Consider the following 20,670-nt stretch of genomic DNA (forward strand, 5'->3'; position numbering starts at 1 on the left):
TTTAGTTTTATGAAATATTAGGTGCGATTATAATTAATTTATATTTTATTACTGATCTTAATTTCAAATATTAACGGATTCGGTGTTATGATGTTATCCTTAATTATCCATTTGTGAATTTGATAAAAATTCAAATTCTAATTGATCAGGGAATTACGTTTCCTAGTCACAGTAATATATCTGCTTTGTATATTTTTTAAGTTTTTTTATTATTATTATTATTATGATTATGATATCCAAAAGACGTCCAAAATCATATAGTTTAGGATATATATAGTCGTCAACATAAAAGTATGACTTTATTAGGGTGCAAAAACTAAAATAAAATTTGAATTTAAAAATATTATATAGTAAAACAAAATAAAAAACTGAACTTTGACCTTAATAATTAAAAAAAAAATCCTAATTAAACAAAATTAATAACGGCAGTTAGGGTGGTGGCATTGGTAGCTCCTTTGCTTCTCTAAGGAATTGGGAGCTAGCTCCCTTCCATTGCAAATTGCCATATTGGCTCAACTCCCTAAACCCAACTCCTACACATAGAACCCAACTCCATGCACATAAAGCAAGAAAATTGTGGGCCATGGCTACAAATTATACTTTTGTTTCAATTTTTTGTTTTGTTTTTTGTTTTTTTTTGCATGTTTTAAACTTTGAATTTATTTAATGAAATTATTGGCAAATTTGTGCTCCAATTGCATTTAATTTCTTTTTTTTGTTTCAAAATTTTCAAATTCTTCTCACAAATCCAACCAGCGGCGACCTATCTCCCTCGCTACGGCGGCGACGACTCTCTGCGAACGGCGGAAAATCGAACCAGCGGCGACTCTCTCAAAATCGAACCAGCGGCGGAAAAAATCTCTCTCTGAGAAAGGCGGCGGCTTCCCTGTCGTTATTGCAATGAAGCAAATTGCTGTTGGCGATTTTTCAGGTATCAACCGTCACTATTATTAACAAAACAGCATGCTTAAATTAAATTTGATTAAATTGATCTAGTTACACTTTACTTGGTTAGATTCAATCAAGTGATGTATGGTATGGTTGCCCTTGAATTTGTTGCTCAATACTGGATACTGAAAATATTTGTTGCATTAACTTTTGCTTTGCTATTGTAGCTCATGAAAGGGAAAATGACTTGATCCGTGTCGAGGTATTGTTTGCTGATTCATGATCTATGTTATGTAACATCAACCTTAATCAACTTAAACTAGTTTGTAAGAAACTTGTGCAGGCTTGTACGTTGTCAAGAAGAGATGTGACAAAACATAGATGAAATGCTTACTTTCAGTCCGATGCACTTCCGTATAGCTCGGCCACAGATGCACTTGATGATATTATTATTACACAAAGTTTGTGCTCCCTCCGTCCCAGCTTTTAGTATCCATTGAAGAGTGGCACGGTTTTAATAAAGTGGTTAGTTGTGTTGTGAATGGAATAAAGGTCCCACCATTTATGTGAGTGTTAAAATATTAAAAGTGAAGTAAGAGTCCAACCTACTTTTACTAAAAATATAAATGGATACTAAAATGTGAGACATCCAAAAAAAGAAAAATTGGATACTAAAAGCTGGGACGGAGTGAGTATCATTTATTTGAATTTGTGGTGGAAGCACTACAAAAAAAAGTCAAATTACCGATCACAACTAGCGGCGGCGAGGACCTCGGCGGTAATTACCGACGGCACGGCGGCGACAATCCAGGCGACCCGAATTTTGTGAAATGTCGGTCAATTACCGACGGCTTTTTACCGCCGCTAACTAGTTGTCGTCAGTAACTCCAACATATATTATTATTTTATTATTACTGAATTAGCGACGACGTAATTAGCGACTGCAGATATTATTTATTTTGGATAACTTATCAAGATGTATATCAATTATATAACTCCTTTTGTAGTAAAACATACCCGAGGCTTAATTTATGTTTATTTATTCTCCACTTATCTATTTAAAAAATGTAAAAAATATTGCTTTTTTTTATAAACCTGAATGATAGAATATTCAACTTTAATCAATAAATTTTTTGTTGGTAGTTGAATTTTTAGAAGTAATAATTAATTTTTAGTTTTATGAAATATTAGGTACGATTATAATTATATTATATTTTATTATTATAATTGTTATCCTTACGTATAGTATATGGAACACAACTCATATCCTAATATAACTCACTGATCTTAATTTCAAATATTATCGGATTCGGTGTTATGATCATGTTATCCCTTATCCATTTGTGAATTTGATTAAAATTCAAATTCTAATTGATCAGGGAATTACGTTTCCTACTCACAGTAGCTAGGGAGTAAACATGTTTTATATATCTGATTTGTATATATTTTTTTAGCTTTTTTTTTTTAATGTTTATAAATATCCGGTTTACAATAGACATAGATATTTTGATATATTGACTCAAATATTAAATGAGGGTTCATATTAAACAAAAATTGACTATAGGACATCCGACTTACATTATAAATTCACGCAATAAAATCTTGGATATCATAATAATTAATATACACATACAGTTAATTTATTCATATATATATATATATATATATATATAGGGTTAGGCTAAAATAAGAACTACATTTAGGATATAAATTAAGAACCATTATAAGCCAATGGATCTCTAAAGATAAACGGCCAGATTTGATCCAGATTTTATGCATCAAATTCACGGTACTTTCAATATTTGGATACAAAGGTAATTTTAATTTCATAGTGGTTATCTTTTCCATAATTAAAGGGATCGTTTACATCAGTAACAATTATTGAATTGATCCCATTATTTCTTTATCATTCTTAAATACTCAAACACGTAAACAAAAAAAAGAAGAAGATAATATATAACTTCACGCAGCAGTAAAATTTTTGCCTATTCACACGCATATAATAATTATTCACATACTAATTCATCTTATTCATGCACATACACTGAAATATTCGTATAACGAAGCATCATACTCATGTATTATCTACAAACTGAATTATTCATGCAAACTGAAATATTACCTACAAACTGAATTATTCATGTATTATTGCATCATATTCACGCACTTGCTGAATGAGTCAGGTACCGATTGCATGATTATAGTGAACATAAAAACTTTGGTATAAAATTAAATTAACGATTAAAAAATTTGGTACTTTAATTGTGGTTTCAAATCGATACCCAGATTAATAGGTATAGTTTCGCCTTCTTGATATATAAATGAATGACTACATACTTGTCATAATATTTCATTTCTAACTTGTATATTCATATTGTTGGATTGTATGCACAAATCTTTTACATATTATTAGTGCAGATCATAAACAAAAATCATAAATTTACATCAATTAAATATTCATACATCATGAGGCTAAACATGAAAATTATTATTTTAGATAATAACAATAGATCACAAAACCCAACAATTTTAAACCAATTTTCAGGCTAAAGCATGAACCAATAATTTAATAAACCAACATCATGTTAATCATGAAATTTATTATTTTGGATAATAACAAGAGATCACAAAAATCCATCTCGTATAATGTTTACGCCAAACTCATCTAAAAAAAATTATTTTTCAAACGCAAAACATAACTAAAAGTTTCATGCCTATATATTGTCGAAAAATAATAATTAAGATATCACTTTCCAAGCAACATGAAGTCAACGTTGGAATTCGCAGCCTCCACACCAGATTCAAAACTAAGCTTTGCACTTGTCTCCATTGCGTTGTGAATACTGTTCTTATCCCATATACTGTAATTCCCAAATTTTCCTTTCCACGCCTTGCAATGTTTGTATTGACACGAGGCATGTTATGTAGTTCTTCAGCTACAGTAACCTATGCAGTGCACCCGATCTGCACATGATTAGAAAATATAATTAATTCCTCAAGTAAAAAAAAAATCCGTGTGCATAATCTAATGATGTATAAGTAATTATTTGAACTGGTTTTTCACAACACACCATGACTCAAATATATAATTTATCACCCTCACTCGAGTCGCACTTCATTCATCATAATTCGCATGTTGGGACTAATAAAGATGTGAATTTTATCACTAATCATGCGAATAATGATGATACATGTGAAATGTACCAATAATTATATTAACTGATTTTTCACAACACACCATGACTCAAATAAATAATTTATCACCCATCACTCGATTCACACTTCATTCATCGTAATTCGCACATAAATCATCATAATTCGCAACTGAGAGATCAGTTACAACTACATACACAAGTATATGGAATTAGGCCATGTAACCTAATTCGCACGCTACTCATGACAATTCGCACATTAATCATAAAAATTCACACGTAATCTACCATATTTCATATAAACACACAAGTATATGGAATAAAGCCATGTCAATCGATTCACACACTAGTCCTGATAATTCGCATACTACATCAAAATAATTCACATCTAAACCTACTTTATTTCACAAATGTAGACAAGCCAACAGAGAAAAGTCATTTTACTATATTCACACCTCATGCATCATAATTCGTACACCACCATGCACAATTCGCATATTAATATACCCAATTGAATTCTAACTATGATGCCAATATTCATATTTAAATCATAATCCTCCTTAAATAGGATATAAGTCACGAATGTATGCATAATTTTAACGCATCAAAACAACATTTAACTAAATTAGTAATTAAACACTTACGTCAACCATAACATCTCCCTCAACCCCAACATTCGCTGTTGGTGCTAGAATTTGCGGCTCCTGAACCTATATATTCATTGTTGCCATCGAATCATTAGAAAATTAAGCGTAGTAATATCACATAAAGACCAATTAAAAAATGAAATAAAAAAACAAAAAAAAAATTTAAGTAACACACCTCATAACCCGTGGCTAGCCCCGAATGTCCAGATCTCGTATTTGGCTGCGGTGTCCAGATCCCGTGTTCTGCTTCACAACCATTACATTCAATAAAGATTACAACAACACTAGTCCCAATTCATAACCCAACATAGCATAAATGGTTCTTCACACATCAATTACACATTTATTCAAATGAAATTCTAAAATTCTATGTGCGAATAATTAAGAAGAAATTCATGAATCAATATTTTTCTACAATATTACACATAATATCACCCCCCCCCCCCCAAATTTTAATTAGTTATGCCAAGATTAATATAGGTGAAAAAACATCCACTCTGATGTAAAATAAGAACACGGCCAACAAATAAAACTGAAATTTCATAGAATTTTGCATATTAAATCTAACCCTGTTGATTAGATCTTGTTCTCGCCATTGCGCCGTGAACGTTGCTGGAAAGTTGTTGAAATACAAGGATTTCAGCCTTCGATTCGGACCCCTTTGCTTCGCCGCCGACTTTGCTTCGCCGCCTCTAGTTCTTCGCTCAGCCCCATTTTTTTTACTCAAATGTCAATAAATGATTCATAGAATCCGGAAAGATATTATTTGGTATATGGAAAGTCAAAGAATAATGTCAAAATTACCCTCATCCTCGAAACCAGCGCGAATTATTTAAGAAAATAAATGAATCAGTTGATACACCTAATATTTAATCTAAGCCGTTAAATTGAACTAGATCTAAGGTCAGTTTTAGTTCTTAAGTTATATGCTAAGGGGAGTTCAATGTATAACCGCCCCCTATATATATATATATATATATATATATATATATATATATAGGGTGCAGTTATAGTGAGAACCACAATTATCGTGAGAACATAAGAACCAATCAAATTACTGCATCTGCTATACAAATTAATGCATCCGAAAAAAATAATTTTTTTGCTCCCTTCAGGATTCGAACCCAGCATCTGCATCCATCCATCAAGATGATGCATCCACCGTAGATCTTGATGATCGAATGACTTAAAATGGTTCTCCGTTCTTATTTTATTAGTGGTTCTTATTTGAACTTCTCCATATATATATATATATATATATATATATATATATATATATATATATATATATATTACTTGTCTATATTAATATAACGTCCGGTCAATTTCATCAGGTAATTATTTATAACTAGTGTGTAACCCGTCGAATTTCGACGGGTATCATTTGATGTTATAATTTATATAAAAAAATGTAAAAATTATTAATATTTATAAATTATGGAAATTATTCACTAAAAAAACTGTTAATATGATATAGGTCTACGTTACACATCAAACTAAAATGAAAAAATAAATTAAAGATGACTTTCACCCTTAATATGACTTAACGAAACGTATATTTGAAAAAAATTATTTGCCACCCATTACTATTTGCCATCCATATCCGCGACCCGCAGATACCCGCCACCCGCTACCCATCGTATACCCATCACCAACTACCCATCGGATACCCGCCGAGGCTTGAGAGGTAGGGGAGCCCAACAAATGCAAAAACCACCCAACAAATAAATCACCACGAAACTGCAATAAATTTTAGAGAAAATTTCAACTTCTTGTACACCACTACTTGACACCTATACCCGCGACCCGCGGATACCCGCCGAGGCTTAATGCGATCTACATAACTAAAATTCAATCACAAAAATTGTAAATCATAAAATAAAGCACAACCAAAATATTCTAAAAATAATCAAAACAATCATTGAAATGAAAAATAAATAACTAAAAACACATCAAAATTGTACCAAAAAAGAAGTCAGATTCTTCTAAGAGTATGAAACAAACTACGAATGCAGTTTAGTGACTATGTGTTAATCAGAACATGGCAAATTCAAGTAGGAAATTAAATACTACTCCATGTTTCATGATAAGCACCACAAACAAATGGGTCTATACATTTTGGGAGGCAGTAATATTTTTGCATGTATATACAAAAATATAATACATGAATCAAGTACTCTTGATTATAGAATAATTACCAAGAGGTTCAAACTTTTCGGCCAACATCAATCGACTCTCAGGGCTGGGGATTTACATAAAGGGCAACTATTCTTCATCAGCAACCACTTCTTTATGCACTCACTGTGGTATTCATGTTCGCATTCGAGGGTCTCCAATTTTTTGTTCAGGCTCGTAATCGGTCTAAAGATAGAAAACCCGAATTAGTCATAATTTTTTGAAAGATGCTTGATTGTTTATTTACCCTTTGCAACAACAAAGCCTGCCAACACAAACACCAACAGCAAGGCGAAAGTTCCAAATGTGTTTGCAACGACTTGAGTTCTTCCTACTACAGCAATGAAACGGAAGAGGGAGAGAGCCATCTGATGCACCCCAATGAAGGCCAACAGTTGTTTGAAGAACCTGAAAAAAGTACACATAGCAAATCAATAATCAATCAAAACAGCCATTTCACAGTCCTCATTTTTATACTTTGTTGTTGAATATTCACTTGCAAAGTACCTAACAGGAGAAGGTGCAAATCCAATGGTGTAGTAGGTGAAGATGATCCACAATGCAGACTCCACGACAAAGATGGGAATACAAAGCACCCAAATTGGCAACGCGAAGGCCCAAGCTGGGTAGAATAGACTGTCCCTCTGCTTGAAAAACACAGGAAGCCTAAAAACTGTCATTGCAAGCTCCTGCATTCCATTGAACATAACACTGATAAGACTGTAGAATTTTGACGGAAAAATGAAACTTTTTAATATTATTGTCAATACTTCATATAAATAAAACAAAAATTTATAAAAAAATGCATGCCATCATCATCTCTGTGCATGACACTATATCGTTGTCGGATAAGAATTTTTGGTCACATAGGAATTTCATATTTCTATCAGACATACACAACTATCATCTCTGAATAAAGACCGTAAATACCAATTTCCAGGGGCAACTGAAGATTAGATTTGTATTCAAGCAATTAAACAAAATAAATTTTCCTATTTATCACATTACTTTTTACCACTACCCAGTATAAAATCAACTGATTTATTGTGGAAAAAATAGGAGTACTCTCGTCGCTGACAACAGATAATTATCACTTTGTTTAAGGATTCAGGTGCATATATTTAAGTACAATGAAAAATTATGAAATAATATCACAAACAGCAGTTAATCAACACAATCATGGATAACACTATCAACAGCTTCTGAGACCTAAAGTTAAGCATAAGTAATAAAGATCCAATTTTATTACAGGCAACTGGATTTTTTTCATCTCCAAAATTAGAGAACGGGTGTAAAACACGATCAGCGACAAATTAAAAACTGTGATTCATCACTAAGCAGCCGCCAGATCCAAGCAATAGAATCATTCACGCAGCGATGAAGATACAGACGCACTAAATAAGACATACGAAAAAGCAACCGGAGAATGCAGGACAGTGTTTTGTTGAATGGGTACTGCTAGGGTTAAAGAAGAGGAAATAAGAAAATGCAGACCTTGAGACACCCATTGACGGCGGTGGTGCCAGGCTCGGGGCAGCCATTGGCTGCGGCTGTGCCATGGCTGTGGTCGGGGGGAAATGAGAGCTTGTGTGGAGACGGGAGGAGGGAGATGCGGAGGGTGCCAGCACGGCGCGGTGGTGGACGACCATGGCCGTGGTCTTGAGCCACTGCGGCCGCAACCACAATTTTTGACATACCCCACAACCACATTGTTAGGTCCTGGGGGTCTCGAATAGGTGTTTGGGGGGGAATACACCTATGGGCTATTTTTCAACAATCCTCAATCAGATGGATCTCAGTCAGAGATCAAAACGAAACTTTGCATGCAAACAAAGACGCCTGTTTTACTGAAATCAGTTTTGACCAAACAGAGTTGACGACTGATACTGAAAGCTCTTCAGTAAAGAGTTACCAGTTAAGTTGCTGGAACTTAACTGATGCAAGTAAGGGCTTCAGTCGAGTTTGCTAAAACAGAGATGATAACACTCTTCCTGACTATCAGAAGATAGATCAGTCAGACTAATATCATACGCAGCGGAAATTAAACTTAGTTTCGTAATAGCCTCGGTGGAGCAAGTTGTTGGTTATGGTTTCTCTTTGCAGTTAGTCAGTGTTCAGTTTTATCAATTGAAATAACACAAGTAAGAATGTAAAACTGAAAGTTGTAAACAACACAGAAACTTTTACGTGGTTCGGAAAAACTCTTTCCTAAATCCACGGTTGGTTGATCAGACCAACAATCCACTCCGCAAGTGCTTAACAGGTGCACTGCAAACCAAACCGTGTGCTTGCCGGGTGCACACAACCGTACACTGAAGAAAACCCTTCTTCAGTACCCACGCTTCACTCGCGTCGGATTTCTCTTACTTAACACAACCCGTGCTAAGACTCTCAGAGACAGAAAACCCTTCTGACCTCCGAATCACTCAAAACACTCTTATGGGGGGAGGTTTGAACGAGTGCCAACTATACTTACAAAGAACAAGTTATTTGAAGCAAGTTTGACCTTTGGCTTCTGGGTGAACAGAGTTTTGCCTAAGGTCTAAGAGAATGTATGTTGTCTCAACCCAAAACACCTAAGGGATTGACTCGCAATCGTACGAGGTCGTCCTTGTGTAATAAGCTAACCCAAGTCGTCTCTCAAGAAAGGCTAAACAAGGCTCTGATCATGCTACGCACAGAAAACGGGAAATAAACCTAAACACTATAATAAGAAGGTTGGGTCTGACACTCTCTCTTTGATTAAATAATACGTAATTAAAATAAAGCATATAAATTTATCTAGGCGAAAGATAGGAAACAGGTAAAGAAAGCAATAAGACAACATAAAGAACTAGGGTTCTAATCTAACAATCTAAAAATCAATAATTAAATCCAAAATCATAAAGCAACAATTATCTAGGCAAGGAAAATAAACAAGCATTCAAATCTATGGCAAATATAAATCATGATTTTTCCTAAGGAACATGTAAATGAAAAGCGACACAAATTCAACGGAGTATTACTCTAACAATCAACCAACAATCTAACTATACAAACTAGGCAATAAGATTAACAAGCATAAATCAATGCTAAATATCATTATCAAAACGTATTCAATTATCTAGGAAAAGAGCAACCAAGAAAGCTTGTAGAATTCGATAATTCAATAGATAGAACTTACAATTGATTAAAGGAAACGACGATCTAGCGTAATCCGAGAGTTTCTAATGTGTTTCTCCCTATCAAAACACTAGGAAAATACAGTAAAATGAAGTTGGAGGCTGGATGGGTCGAGAATGGGGGCCAAAACCCTTAAAAAATGGGTTTTAAACCCTCAAAAACGTAACTGACAGTACCGCGACGGCGGCCGCCGTCAGACGGCGGCGCCGTGGACTCCCTTCGCAGAATGGGCACGGCGGCCGCCGTGCACTGCAATGCGCAGCGGTTTTGTTTTGGCCCGTTCTCCCTCATTTCAAGTCGGATTTTTGATCCGTTTTTGCCTACGAACTCGTATCGAGACGAACTTCGATTCTTATTCAGACCAATCAACTAAATTCTGACTTTATTTTTGTCCACATATTAATCAATTTGAGCATAAAATCCAGAGACAACAAAATTAGCACAAAATCTCAAATCAATCAACTCTTGAGTGAAAGAGATCAAAATAAAAGTCAATATAAGACGTAAACACCAACAAATTCATCACAAAATAGGGCTAAACAACCCCCCACACTTGATCATTTGCTTGTCCTCAAGCAAAGTCACGACACCAAATGATAGTTCACAAGAGAACTTCCTCACCATTCACATCTCCAACCAATCTAAGTCTCTTAGCCATTACATTCCTCACGAGATGTTCATTATTAAGATTTTAAGAAGCAACAACCACATGATACAATTCAATCCGATCGGACCCGATTCTCCGCTAGAGGTGAATTTCCTAATATGATTGCCTTTATAATCAAATCTCATTTTCCTTGAAGATGATAAACAATCAAACCAAATCTAATTTTATACATCTTTCTTTTCAAGGTGATGTTATTCCATTCTCAATAGATGGGCCAACTTTCATGAGATCAACACTTTTGGAGGTAATCCAAAATGTTCTCACGTGGTTTTCCATTGTAATACCCCGTTTCCTCGAGCTAAGTTTAGAATAATTTTGAACTTAGATTTAAGATGATTCACACTGGATAAAGAAAATGGATTTATTTTAATTCCAACAAAAATGATTTACAAAAGTATTTATAAATTCAGTTATTAAATTTTTATGCATTGCATATTTATTTAATTTAGCATTCAAGCATTTTCACGAGTTTTAATTAGCCAACCCTGAAGAATTTCTACAGTTTCGACAATTTTATCCTGAGGGATTTTATTTGTCCAATCAGCCCCAAAAGTTAGCTAAAAGCATACATCCCATCAGCCACCCTACACTATGCTATCCAACTTTTTAGCTAATGCCTTTGCAGGCAATCCAATCCCTCATCTGCAATCCAAGTATACAACAGCCAAGTTCCCTTCTCTCATCTCACACACTTCCTTCGTTCCATCACCCCCAAACAAAGTTCAAGAGCAGAACAGTCAAGCAGAACCAGCAACACAACCGATCAAATCTTTAAGGTTTCATTTTTTTTAAACCTCTTGTATTGTTATTACCATCAAAGTATGTGCTTACCGTTCGCAGCACCCAAATCATTTCAGATTTTCGACAGCAAGCCTTCCAAATTTTCAGCAGCATAAAACCATGAGATCCTGTTAAAGGTTATATACCTTTAACTCAATTGCAAATTTTCGCAAGAATTGTAATGATACACGACCTTATACATATGCACGATCCATTCATTGTACATGAATTTCTGTTTTCAAAGAAAAGAACAAAGAGAAAAGATTTAATTTTGAAGCTTTATTTTTGTTTCCCTGTCTGTCGGTTTTGGGCTGCTTGTCGGCGGGAGTCGAGAGGGAGGCTAGGCGCTGCGGCTCTGCCGTTGCTGCCTAGCCACGGTGAACAGTGGGGAAGAAGAGGGCGGCGGCGGCCTGGGGGTCGTCGGCCATCGGGAACAGAGGTTGGGGCGGTGGCTGGGTTTAACAGAGGGAGGCCAGGGCGAGGTGGCTCTGCCGCTGTCGCTCGGCCACGGACGGATGGAGAGATGGAAGTCGCGGTCGGCGGTAGCTTGCTGCTGCAGTCGCTGGAAACGGACCAAGAGAGAGAGAGGTAGAGGGAGGCGGCGGCGTTTTCGTCGTCGCCGAGGAGGAGAGGGGTGTACTGGGTCTGAGCGAAGGGAGGCGGCGGCGGTACCTATCGTCGTTGCCAAGGAAGGAGGCCGGTCGACAGCTACCTCGCCGGAGGGAGCTGCGGCGGCGGGTTTTGGCTGAGTGAGGATGATGGAGAAGGGGGCGAATTTTGATCAGTCGAGAAAGGCGAGAAAACTGATTTGTTGCGTGACTGATCGAGGGAAAATAAGGAAGGGTGTTGGGCTAGGCTAGGGTTGGCTGTTGGGCTTTGAGTCTTGGGCCGAGTTGGGCCGATTTTCCATTTGTTTTAAATTTCAGCTGGGCCATTGTTTTAAATAAATGTTTTGGGCCCTTATTTTATTTAAGGACTTTGGACTGCCTTCAATTTATTTAAATTGGGCTGTCTTATGTTTTATTAATTGAACTGTTAATTAGTTTAATTAATTATTTTCAAAGACTAGTTTTCATAATAATATTAAATTATTATTATGTGCATATTTTAAGTAAATTACTTATTATATGCTAAGCATGACATGAAATTGCATTACTTTGCAATAAAAGTATTTATGATGTAATTGGTTTTATTTAAAATTCCAATTATTAAAGAAAGGCGAGTAAGAATATTGTTGGTGTTCTTAACTCAAGAGATTTGTTTTCAATTATTTATTCATTAAATTTTGAAAACCCGGCTAAGTGAATCATAGAATGTTAAGCACTTCACCATGACTTAAGATTAGATTCAAGGAGACCTATTAAGAATAGAATTTCTTGTAGGCTTTATGAACCAAGGGGATTAGCGCTGCTTTCCCAAGAAGAGTTTATGTGATTATGATCTTCAGGCTTTGCCTATCCAGGTGGGCTTACTTTCCAAATGTATAAAGTATGATTGAGTTATTAAGCTCTAAATGTTTCAATGAAATGCAAATTATTTATTTAATGAAATGCAAACTGTTTATCCAATAAAATGTTTATGTGCACTCTGCTCTGTTTAAGGCTCGCCACAACGAATCAATTGAGGTTCTCTTATGGCCTAACACGTTATTTGAGAATTGTGTACACTCGTTAGCTGACTCGGTGGGTTGATCTCCATTCGGGCACTAACTAAGAGGCGTTATAAGGGTGCTTGCTGGATGTGTTCCGAAGCATGTAATGTAAGGGCCTGCCTGGGTAGCGTCCCGAGGTCAATTCAACTTGTCTGAGTTACGTCCTCAGGGCAAGTGCAATGGGAGAAACGGATCCGTCGGTGGCTAAAAGGTCCGGGATCACAGCAAGTAACAGAAAGGGAGTGTGACATGTGCGCAGAAATGAAAGAAATGTTTTAACATGCTTAGAAGTTCTTTCAATTTAAAACCTTCTAAGTCATGTCAAGTATGATTGGATAAACTGTCTTTACGAAAATATGAAATGTTTCAGAAAATGCATGCCCACTAAGTACATTAGTACTTAGCCCAAAAATACTTTCAAATGTTTTCAGGTTGGCTGGCCGGTGCTGACGGGACGGAGCTGAGGCTAGAGTTAAATTCCTATGATAGACTTCCGCTGTAGCAATTACTCATATCAGTCTTTTGTTATCCCAACTTAAGATCTTCATGTAAAATTTCCAACGATATACTTGACCGAGCTTAGACTCTTCACTACTGAATTTATGCTAATGAATGTCGGTTGTCAGAAGCATGGAACAAAACTTGTGATCCAAAGGGGCTTAGCCCGACTCGTTATCTTATTATTCGGGTTTTAACAAGGTTGTTCCTTGTTTATTTCTATGAATTATTCACACCTCGACTATATTTATTCCTTCAAGAATTGGGGTGTGTGGCACACACCCGTCGTGCGGTGCGGACAAAATACCTGTGTATGCCCAGTACAGACAATACACGCTCCTACTGCTCACAACAAGAACTCAGTCTTAGTGGTAAGTGTAGGGTCGAATCCCACAGGGAGTGAGGAACCACTTTGTTCTCCTACGACAAACTGAGGTGTCACAATTCTCAATCTGTATACGCTGCACAAGAAATAAACAAGATCAATAATAACAAAGGGGTGAGGTTATTCGGTTAGGTCATAACTGTTGTTAACATTCGTTTCGGTCATAGGCACACTGATGATCCGTTTATGATTCGTGCAAACCCAAGGCGTGGCCCGAAGACATCGGGGCGTTTCAAGGGGTTACACTTCACATATAGGATGGTTGATCTCATTGTGGTCACTTGGTCCGAAGGTCACACAATCCCCGGTCACAAGGCAGTGCTTCACTCCTCCTTAAATAGTAGTCATACCCGTTACTCACCAAGTATGACCCTCATCAACCTTCTCTCCCGAGGTCCCCAACTCCGCACTAGGGTGACACATGCCTCCTGGACTCAACTATTTCCGGCCTTGTCGACCGACCAGTCATAGACATGCTACGGCGCCGAGATTGCTTTCCTCGTTTGATAACCATGGCTTTATGCCTCGTCACAGTTGATGGAGATTCTCTAGAGAAGCCCAAGGCTGAGGAAGGACAGTGTATCCCATCAATCCTCTCCCCACCTTTCGGATCTACAACGTCTTTTGTTGACGCTGCTCAGCTACTCGGTCTTGGGTATACCGGTTGTCACGCCCTGGTACACCCTGGCCTTTGCTTGACACGGACAGCATTTTTACCGAACGAGGGTCTCCCGTTAGGCCTCCACTGCCCATGATATCGAACAGATCCTTCCGGAACCACGAAATTCAACCGAAAGAGCAAGTGCCTCACGAATGTTTACATGTTAACAACAATTATTGCCGCCCCTAAAACCTCACCTAAAGGACTACTCACACATAATAAAATTCATAGATGCAAAAGGAATTAAACTCATGATTGAACGAAATGAAATACTGAAATAGATAAAGTAATACCTAGGCTTCAAGCCTTCGAACTTTGTCCAAAAGTAATAATCACGACGAAATTAAAGTACGGAAATGTAAGTGTTTTGGATGCCACACACGGCGAATAAAAGTAATAACTGGAATGAAGTAAAATGTTCGGGGGTGCCAAGAACTTCTTCACGCTGCACAACATTAGCCTTTTATACTGCCGAACGGTAGAGGCCTAACCCTAGCTGCGCCGGTTCCAAATCTTCGCCGGGATCTTCTTTCCTTAATTAGCTCGATCTTTGATTGATCCTGATTGAAGATGGCGTCCAGCTGCAAGCTTAGTCAACCTTTCCCATCCCTTCGGTCCTTCTAGTCTCTTCTTCAACCTTCCGCTTGTTCCATGAGATCTCCGAGATTGACCTTCCTTTTATGGCTCTGGCTGTCTGCTTCTTCTGGTAACGATCAGACCGACTGCTCTTATCGGTGTGGCTCATACCAGGTGGTTGCTCCAGGTTCCCATGCCCCAAGTTGAATTGGAGAGGTACTTGTTGGCCGAAGCTCCATGCTGGCAAACATGATTTGGCAATCTGGGCTCGGTAATGCCCATTCTGACCGCATTTCTTCCGTTTCCGCTCTACTGATCTTCCTTCCTCCACAACTTTGTTTTCCCCCTGGACAGACCTGAACTGACACAAATAAAGAGAAAAAGAGGGCCAAATGGCCCAAAAGTCGAAGACGCATCACACCTACACACTTAAAGCATACTTGCCCTCAAGTATGTAGGTGGATTCACAGAAGACACGGACGAAAAGGGCGAAAGAAAAGAAATAAAACTAAGAGACACGAAACTTGCATATATTTCAGGATCAGATCATACCAACATGCATCATTCAGTTCAGTCAAACCACAAACCAGAGTACTGATCATGCATAAAGTGTGATGGTAGTCTCTCTTCTCGCTCAAGCACCGGGCTATGTGTTTGCACTCATAATTTGCTGTGCTAGTTCCTCTAAGAGTTTGATCGAAGACTACAAATCAAACACACTAGTATGACTTATCAAAGGGTCTTTGTTGGGTTGTAATGGGTCATACGGAGCTAAGGTGGGAAAATATGGTCCAGTGGCTAATTTCAGTATCGCCCTTACTCAGTATACACATTTAGTACAGTTATAACTAACCCTTAATTTCCCCGCTTTCAATGGGGTTCATTTCCCTTTTGATTCTTCTTATGGGCAATCATCTTTAGTCACAAAATTTTTTTTTGTGCCCAGATTTCTTTCTTTTCTTATAATCCCCTGTTCACCATTTCATTCATTTCACAAATTCTTCCTCCTAGATATAGCATTATCAAAGCTTAAGAAAGAATGAGTTCGGCTCAAGTTGGCATACTAGGGATTATTTTCATACTAGTCATCAAAGAAAATCTGGGGCCATAAGTCAAAGAATCGTGCCCAAATCACACAAGTCATGTACTAGCAAAATTGAGTCCTCAAACAAAACCAAGATTCCCTAGTCACAGCAAATTCTCACCACAAGCATGCATTTTTTTCAATTTGGTCCTGATCTCACCGGTGGGGTATTCTCTGTATCCTCACAACTACCATCATGCATTTCATACTCAATCCACCAATCATACCAAAACAGAAATCAGCATGCATAATCTTTCACCATCAAACAACGCAAGTAGACTCGACATCGAAAACAGATTAAACGGACACTAAAATAAGAAAAGCAAAAGATAAAATAAATCCTAATCTACGAGTTCAGGGGAAAGTACTTAGTCATTTTGGTCGGAGGATCTCACCTCCGCAGCCATCATTTCTTTGATTTCCTTAAAGCAAGCTTCCATCGCTTTGAATCCTTCCTCCACAGTGTCCCTCAGTGTGGCCACTTCTCCTCCCAGCATCACCAGCTCGTCCTTGATTTCTTTCAGTTCGTCCGTCAGTTTGATAATCTCGCCATTGAGTGGGCGAGAAGTTCCTTGTTCCCTTGCAACCTTCGGTTCAGGTCGAACTGAGCTGCCTTCTGGTTGGACTAAACGGTAGCTTCCTCCTTCATCCATCTCAACAATCCGCCACCGCACCAGCCTCCCGATATCAAAGAGTCGGGTTTCTGCCACAGCTGCCTCGTCTGGGGTTTTCTCGTCGAAACCAGCAAGCTTCTTCGCCAAGAGGGTCACCAGTGGGCATAGGGAGAGATACTTGTTGGTATGGGTTACCCCATACTGAAATTGTAGTGCAGCGGTGAACCCAAAGTTCACCCTCTTTCTCTCCACCATGCACCAAAGCACAAAGAGCTCTTGCTGCGTGACGACGTTGGATCCCTCAATCCGGCCATAGATGTTATAGGCCAACCAACGATGGCAAATCTGCAAGGCTGGGTCGCGGAGTTCGTTGGATTTGCTAATATTCTTCACATACTTGGTCCCTGTTGAGAGTTGGGACCAGTACTGGTCAATCTGACTGCGCCACTCCGGTGAGGCCATGGTCTCGGCTTGCCTGTACTCATCATCATACACCTCCTTGTCCTCGATTACCCCCAGGTGGATGTTCAAGTCGTTGATGGACAGGGGGAACATCTTCCCTCGCAACTGGAAGCGGAGGGTACCTGGTGTTTCAATCGAGTAATTTCCCTTTGGCTTGAATTCCACCGTGCTCATGAACTCTTCCGACAAGTTCTTGAATGCCAACGCATTCCACTTCAGAATCTTTCCCCAACCAATGCTCTTGAAATATCCCTCCACACGCTCTTTTATTCCGAAATTCTCCAACACTTCAGTCACCAGAAAATACCAAGGGGTGATCTCCCGGCTTTTTAAGACGGCATACCTCTCACTGTCTCTCGGTATGACCGTTTCCGTAGTGCTGGGTCGCACTACTCCCTTGCGCTTGACGCCTTTGGATTTTGAGGTGAGTGTGCTCGTTACCGGCTTAGCAGGGGCGATCACATCCTCTGAGTTGGAGCTTTCAACCGTCTCGGTTCTCTCTGGATCTACTTCCATTGGCTCCTCCATCTCCTTGGCCTTCCCTTTTTCGACTGCAGTGGGTTTCCGTGGCTTCTTGCTCTGTGCAGCTCTGATTCGGGTCTTACTGCCTGCCTGCGTCGGTTTGGCCTTCACTGGTAGTGGGGGTTTTGCAACATCTAGCTTTCTCTTTACTCCAGGTCTCTTGCTCTGGGGTGTTGGGATTTCCACTTCCTTCTCTCGAATTTCCTCAACTTCCTCTGCTTCATCAGCCTCCTCCTCATCCACCTTCTCTTCTTCGCTCTTCTCCTCCTCCGCTTCTTCTTGTTCTTTCTCCTCCGTATCCTCGAAAGCTGTCCTTCCTTCCTGCATGGAGGTTTCCAGAATTTGTGGTTGGGATTGAGTTTGAACAGGTGGTGGCGCGACAGTTGATCGCGTCGGAGTTGCTTTGCTCTCCTGACCCTTCTTCGATTTCTTCACAAGAGGGGTGAGCTCGGGCTCCCCTTCTCCCGGTTGAGTTGACTCAGCGGCTGTTTTTGCTACTTCTCGCTCCTCTTGTTGAAGGACTTCGGTACGCCCTCTGTCTTCGGGCTGGATTTTCAGCAAAGGATCTTCAGTGATTTTGGTAGAAGTCTCCTCCGAAGCGCTTCGCCTTGTGGTGCGCTTTGGAGGTGGAGGTTTGGTGCCTTTCTTCTTTGGTGGTTGGGTGTTTCCGGAGCCAGCTCCTTTGGTCTTCGCCATTGTGATTTGCAGAGCTCAAGAAGATTTAGGATTTGTGTGGAAGTTTTGGATTTTTGTGGGATTTCCGGAGGCGAGGTTGGTCTTTAAGAAAGGTGATCGGCAGTTATGGAAATTTAGGGTTTGAGGTGAGTGGTGATCGTGGTGTAGCAGTTTTCGGAGGTTAGGGTTTGTGGAGAGAAGAATCGTGGGTTAAGGCTTTGAATATGGTAAGTGTGACGGTTATGGCAGAAAAAGAAATTTTAAGGAAATAAAAATCATGGCCAAAATTTGAAATTCAAATTTTCTGCGGAAACCGAAGGGTTGCAGTCACTTCGCCGCCTGCCCCTGACACGCTTGCGTCATTTCTCTGCGTAAGCCCTTTCCCAGACTGTTCCAATCCCTAGCTCTCCACCTACACACTTTGCAACGCAAAGTGGGCTCGGATCAACCTCTGGGCCTCTTCCAAATTATCTCGGCCCGATTTCCCTGCAAGTTAGTGCATCCAAACACAAAACAAAACAACTTAAAAGAAAAGAAATGAAATTTCGGTATAGAACATACCGAAGTAACCACACTGGGTTGCCTCCCAGCAAGCGCTCTTGTTTTCCGTCTTGAGCTCGACCTCCCTTCACTCTTCACTCGTACTCAGGGTCGAGAAGGTAGCATTCCTCTTTCTCCTTCTCTATTTCAGCAAGCTCGTGATAGGGCTTAAGGCGGTGCCCATTTACCACGAACGTATCAACTCCGTTGTGATCATATACTTCAATGCTTCCGTTTGAAAAGATTTCTTTGATCACGAATGGTCCTGACCACTTTGATCGAAGTTTCCCAGCCATCATCTTGAAGCGTGAGTTGAAAAGTAGGACCTTTTGTCCCACCACGAACTCTTTCTTCCTGATCTTGGCATCATGGACCCTTTTGGTTCGTTCCTTATAGAGTACCGCATTGTCGTAAGCCTCCAACCGCAGTTCCTCTAACTCACTCAGTTGCAGCTTCCTTGTTTCTCCAGCTAGGGTCATACTGAGGTTGATCTGCTTGATTGCCCAGTACGCCTTATGCTCGATTTCCACGGGTAAATGACATCTTTTTCCATAAAGTAGGCGGAACGGGGACATTCCAATAGGTGTCTTAAAAGCAGTTCTGTATGCCCATAACGCATCTCCCAAGTGGTCACTCCAGTCTTTACGATTGGGATGCACCACCTTTTCCAGGATGCTCTTGATTTCCCTATTGGAAATCTCGGCCTGCCCATTTGCTTGGGGGTGATATGCAGTGGTGACCTTGTGTGTCACCCCCATCTTCTTGGTTAGTGATCTGATAATGGCATTACAGAAGTGCGAACCTTGGTCACTGATTAGAATTTTTGGTACACCGTATCTCCCGAACACTTGCTCCTTCAGGAAACCTGCCACGGTATGGGCATCATTGCTTGCGGTTGCCTTGGCTTCAACCCACTTTGATACGTAGTCCACTGCCACCAGAATGTATTCGTAGTTCTTTGACTTTGGGAAGGGGCCCATAAAGTCAATCCCCCATACGTCGAAAACTTCGACCGGCATGATTGGAACTTGTGGCATTTCATCCTTTGCGGTAATACCTCCAGTCATCTGGCACTTCGGGCAGCTCTGTACCCATTTTCTTGTGTCCGCAAATATGGTGGGCCAGTAGAATCCACTCTCCAAAATTCTGTGGGCCGTGCGCTTTCCTCCAAAGTGTCCGCTATTTGCCGTTCCATGACACATGTCCATTATTCGGGCATGCTCATCCTCAGGTATGCATCTTCGTATGACTTGATCTGCTCCAATTTTCCAGAGATATGGGTCCTCCCAGTAATAGTAGCGTGCTTGCGCAAGTAACTTCCGTTGTTCGAACCTTGTCAATCCTGACGGCAACTCTTTGGTAATCAGATAGTTAGCTATATCCGCATACCAGGGCTCCTGCTTGGTTAGAGCGTATAGTTCTTCTTCATCCTCCAGGATGCTCATGGAATAAAGTTTTTCGTCTGGAAACGTATCGGTAATGGGCATACCGTCATCCTCCTCCAGTTGCAACCTGCTCAAATGGTCTGCCA

The 20,670-nt window shown here is 39.4% G+C and overlaps 1 protein-coding gene and 1 long non-coding RNA gene across 3 annotated transcripts in view; both read right to left on the reverse strand.

Moving 5' to 3' along the window:
• Positions 1–3,453: 3,453 nt before the first annotated feature.
• Positions 3,454–5,485, reverse strand: LOC130989461 (uncharacterized). Its single transcript, XR_009090607.1, has 4 exons — positions 5,256–5,485; positions 4,863–4,930; positions 4,685–4,750; positions 3,454–3,852 (listed from the first exon to the last, which is right to left on the reverse strand). It is a non-coding gene; the product is annotated as an uncharacterized LOC130989461 (long non-coding RNA).
• Positions 5,486–6,736: 1,251 nt separating this feature from the next.
• Positions 6,737–20,670, reverse strand: part of LOC130989443 (pleiotropic drug resistance protein 2-like) — a 41,794-nt gene continuing 27,860 nt past the window's right edge. Inside the window, exons 2-4 of one of the 2 annotated variants that reach the window (XR_009090600.1) lie at positions 8,357–8,529; positions 7,370–7,551; positions 6,737–7,270 (exon numbers count right to left, since the gene is read on the reverse strand). Coding sequence is in view for 1 of the 2 variants with exons in the window: in XM_057913455.1 (XP_057769438.1) it covers positions 7,102–7,270; positions 7,370–7,551; positions 8,357–8,557 (552 nt within the window). In the remaining variant the exon portion in view is untranslated. Of the gene's footprint in view, positions 7,271–7,369; positions 7,552–8,356; positions 8,566–20,670 lie in introns of those variants that run through there. The other variant, XM_057913455.1, reaches the window with a different exon arrangement.

The sequence above is a fragment of the Salvia miltiorrhiza genome, chromosome 6 (assembly GCF_028751815.1).
Source record: "Salvia miltiorrhiza cultivar Shanhuang (shh) chromosome 6, IMPLAD_Smil_shh, whole genome shotgun sequence".
In the NCBI taxonomy this organism is placed as follows: domain Eukaryota; kingdom Viridiplantae; phylum Streptophyta; class Magnoliopsida; order Lamiales; family Lamiaceae; genus Salvia; species Salvia miltiorrhiza.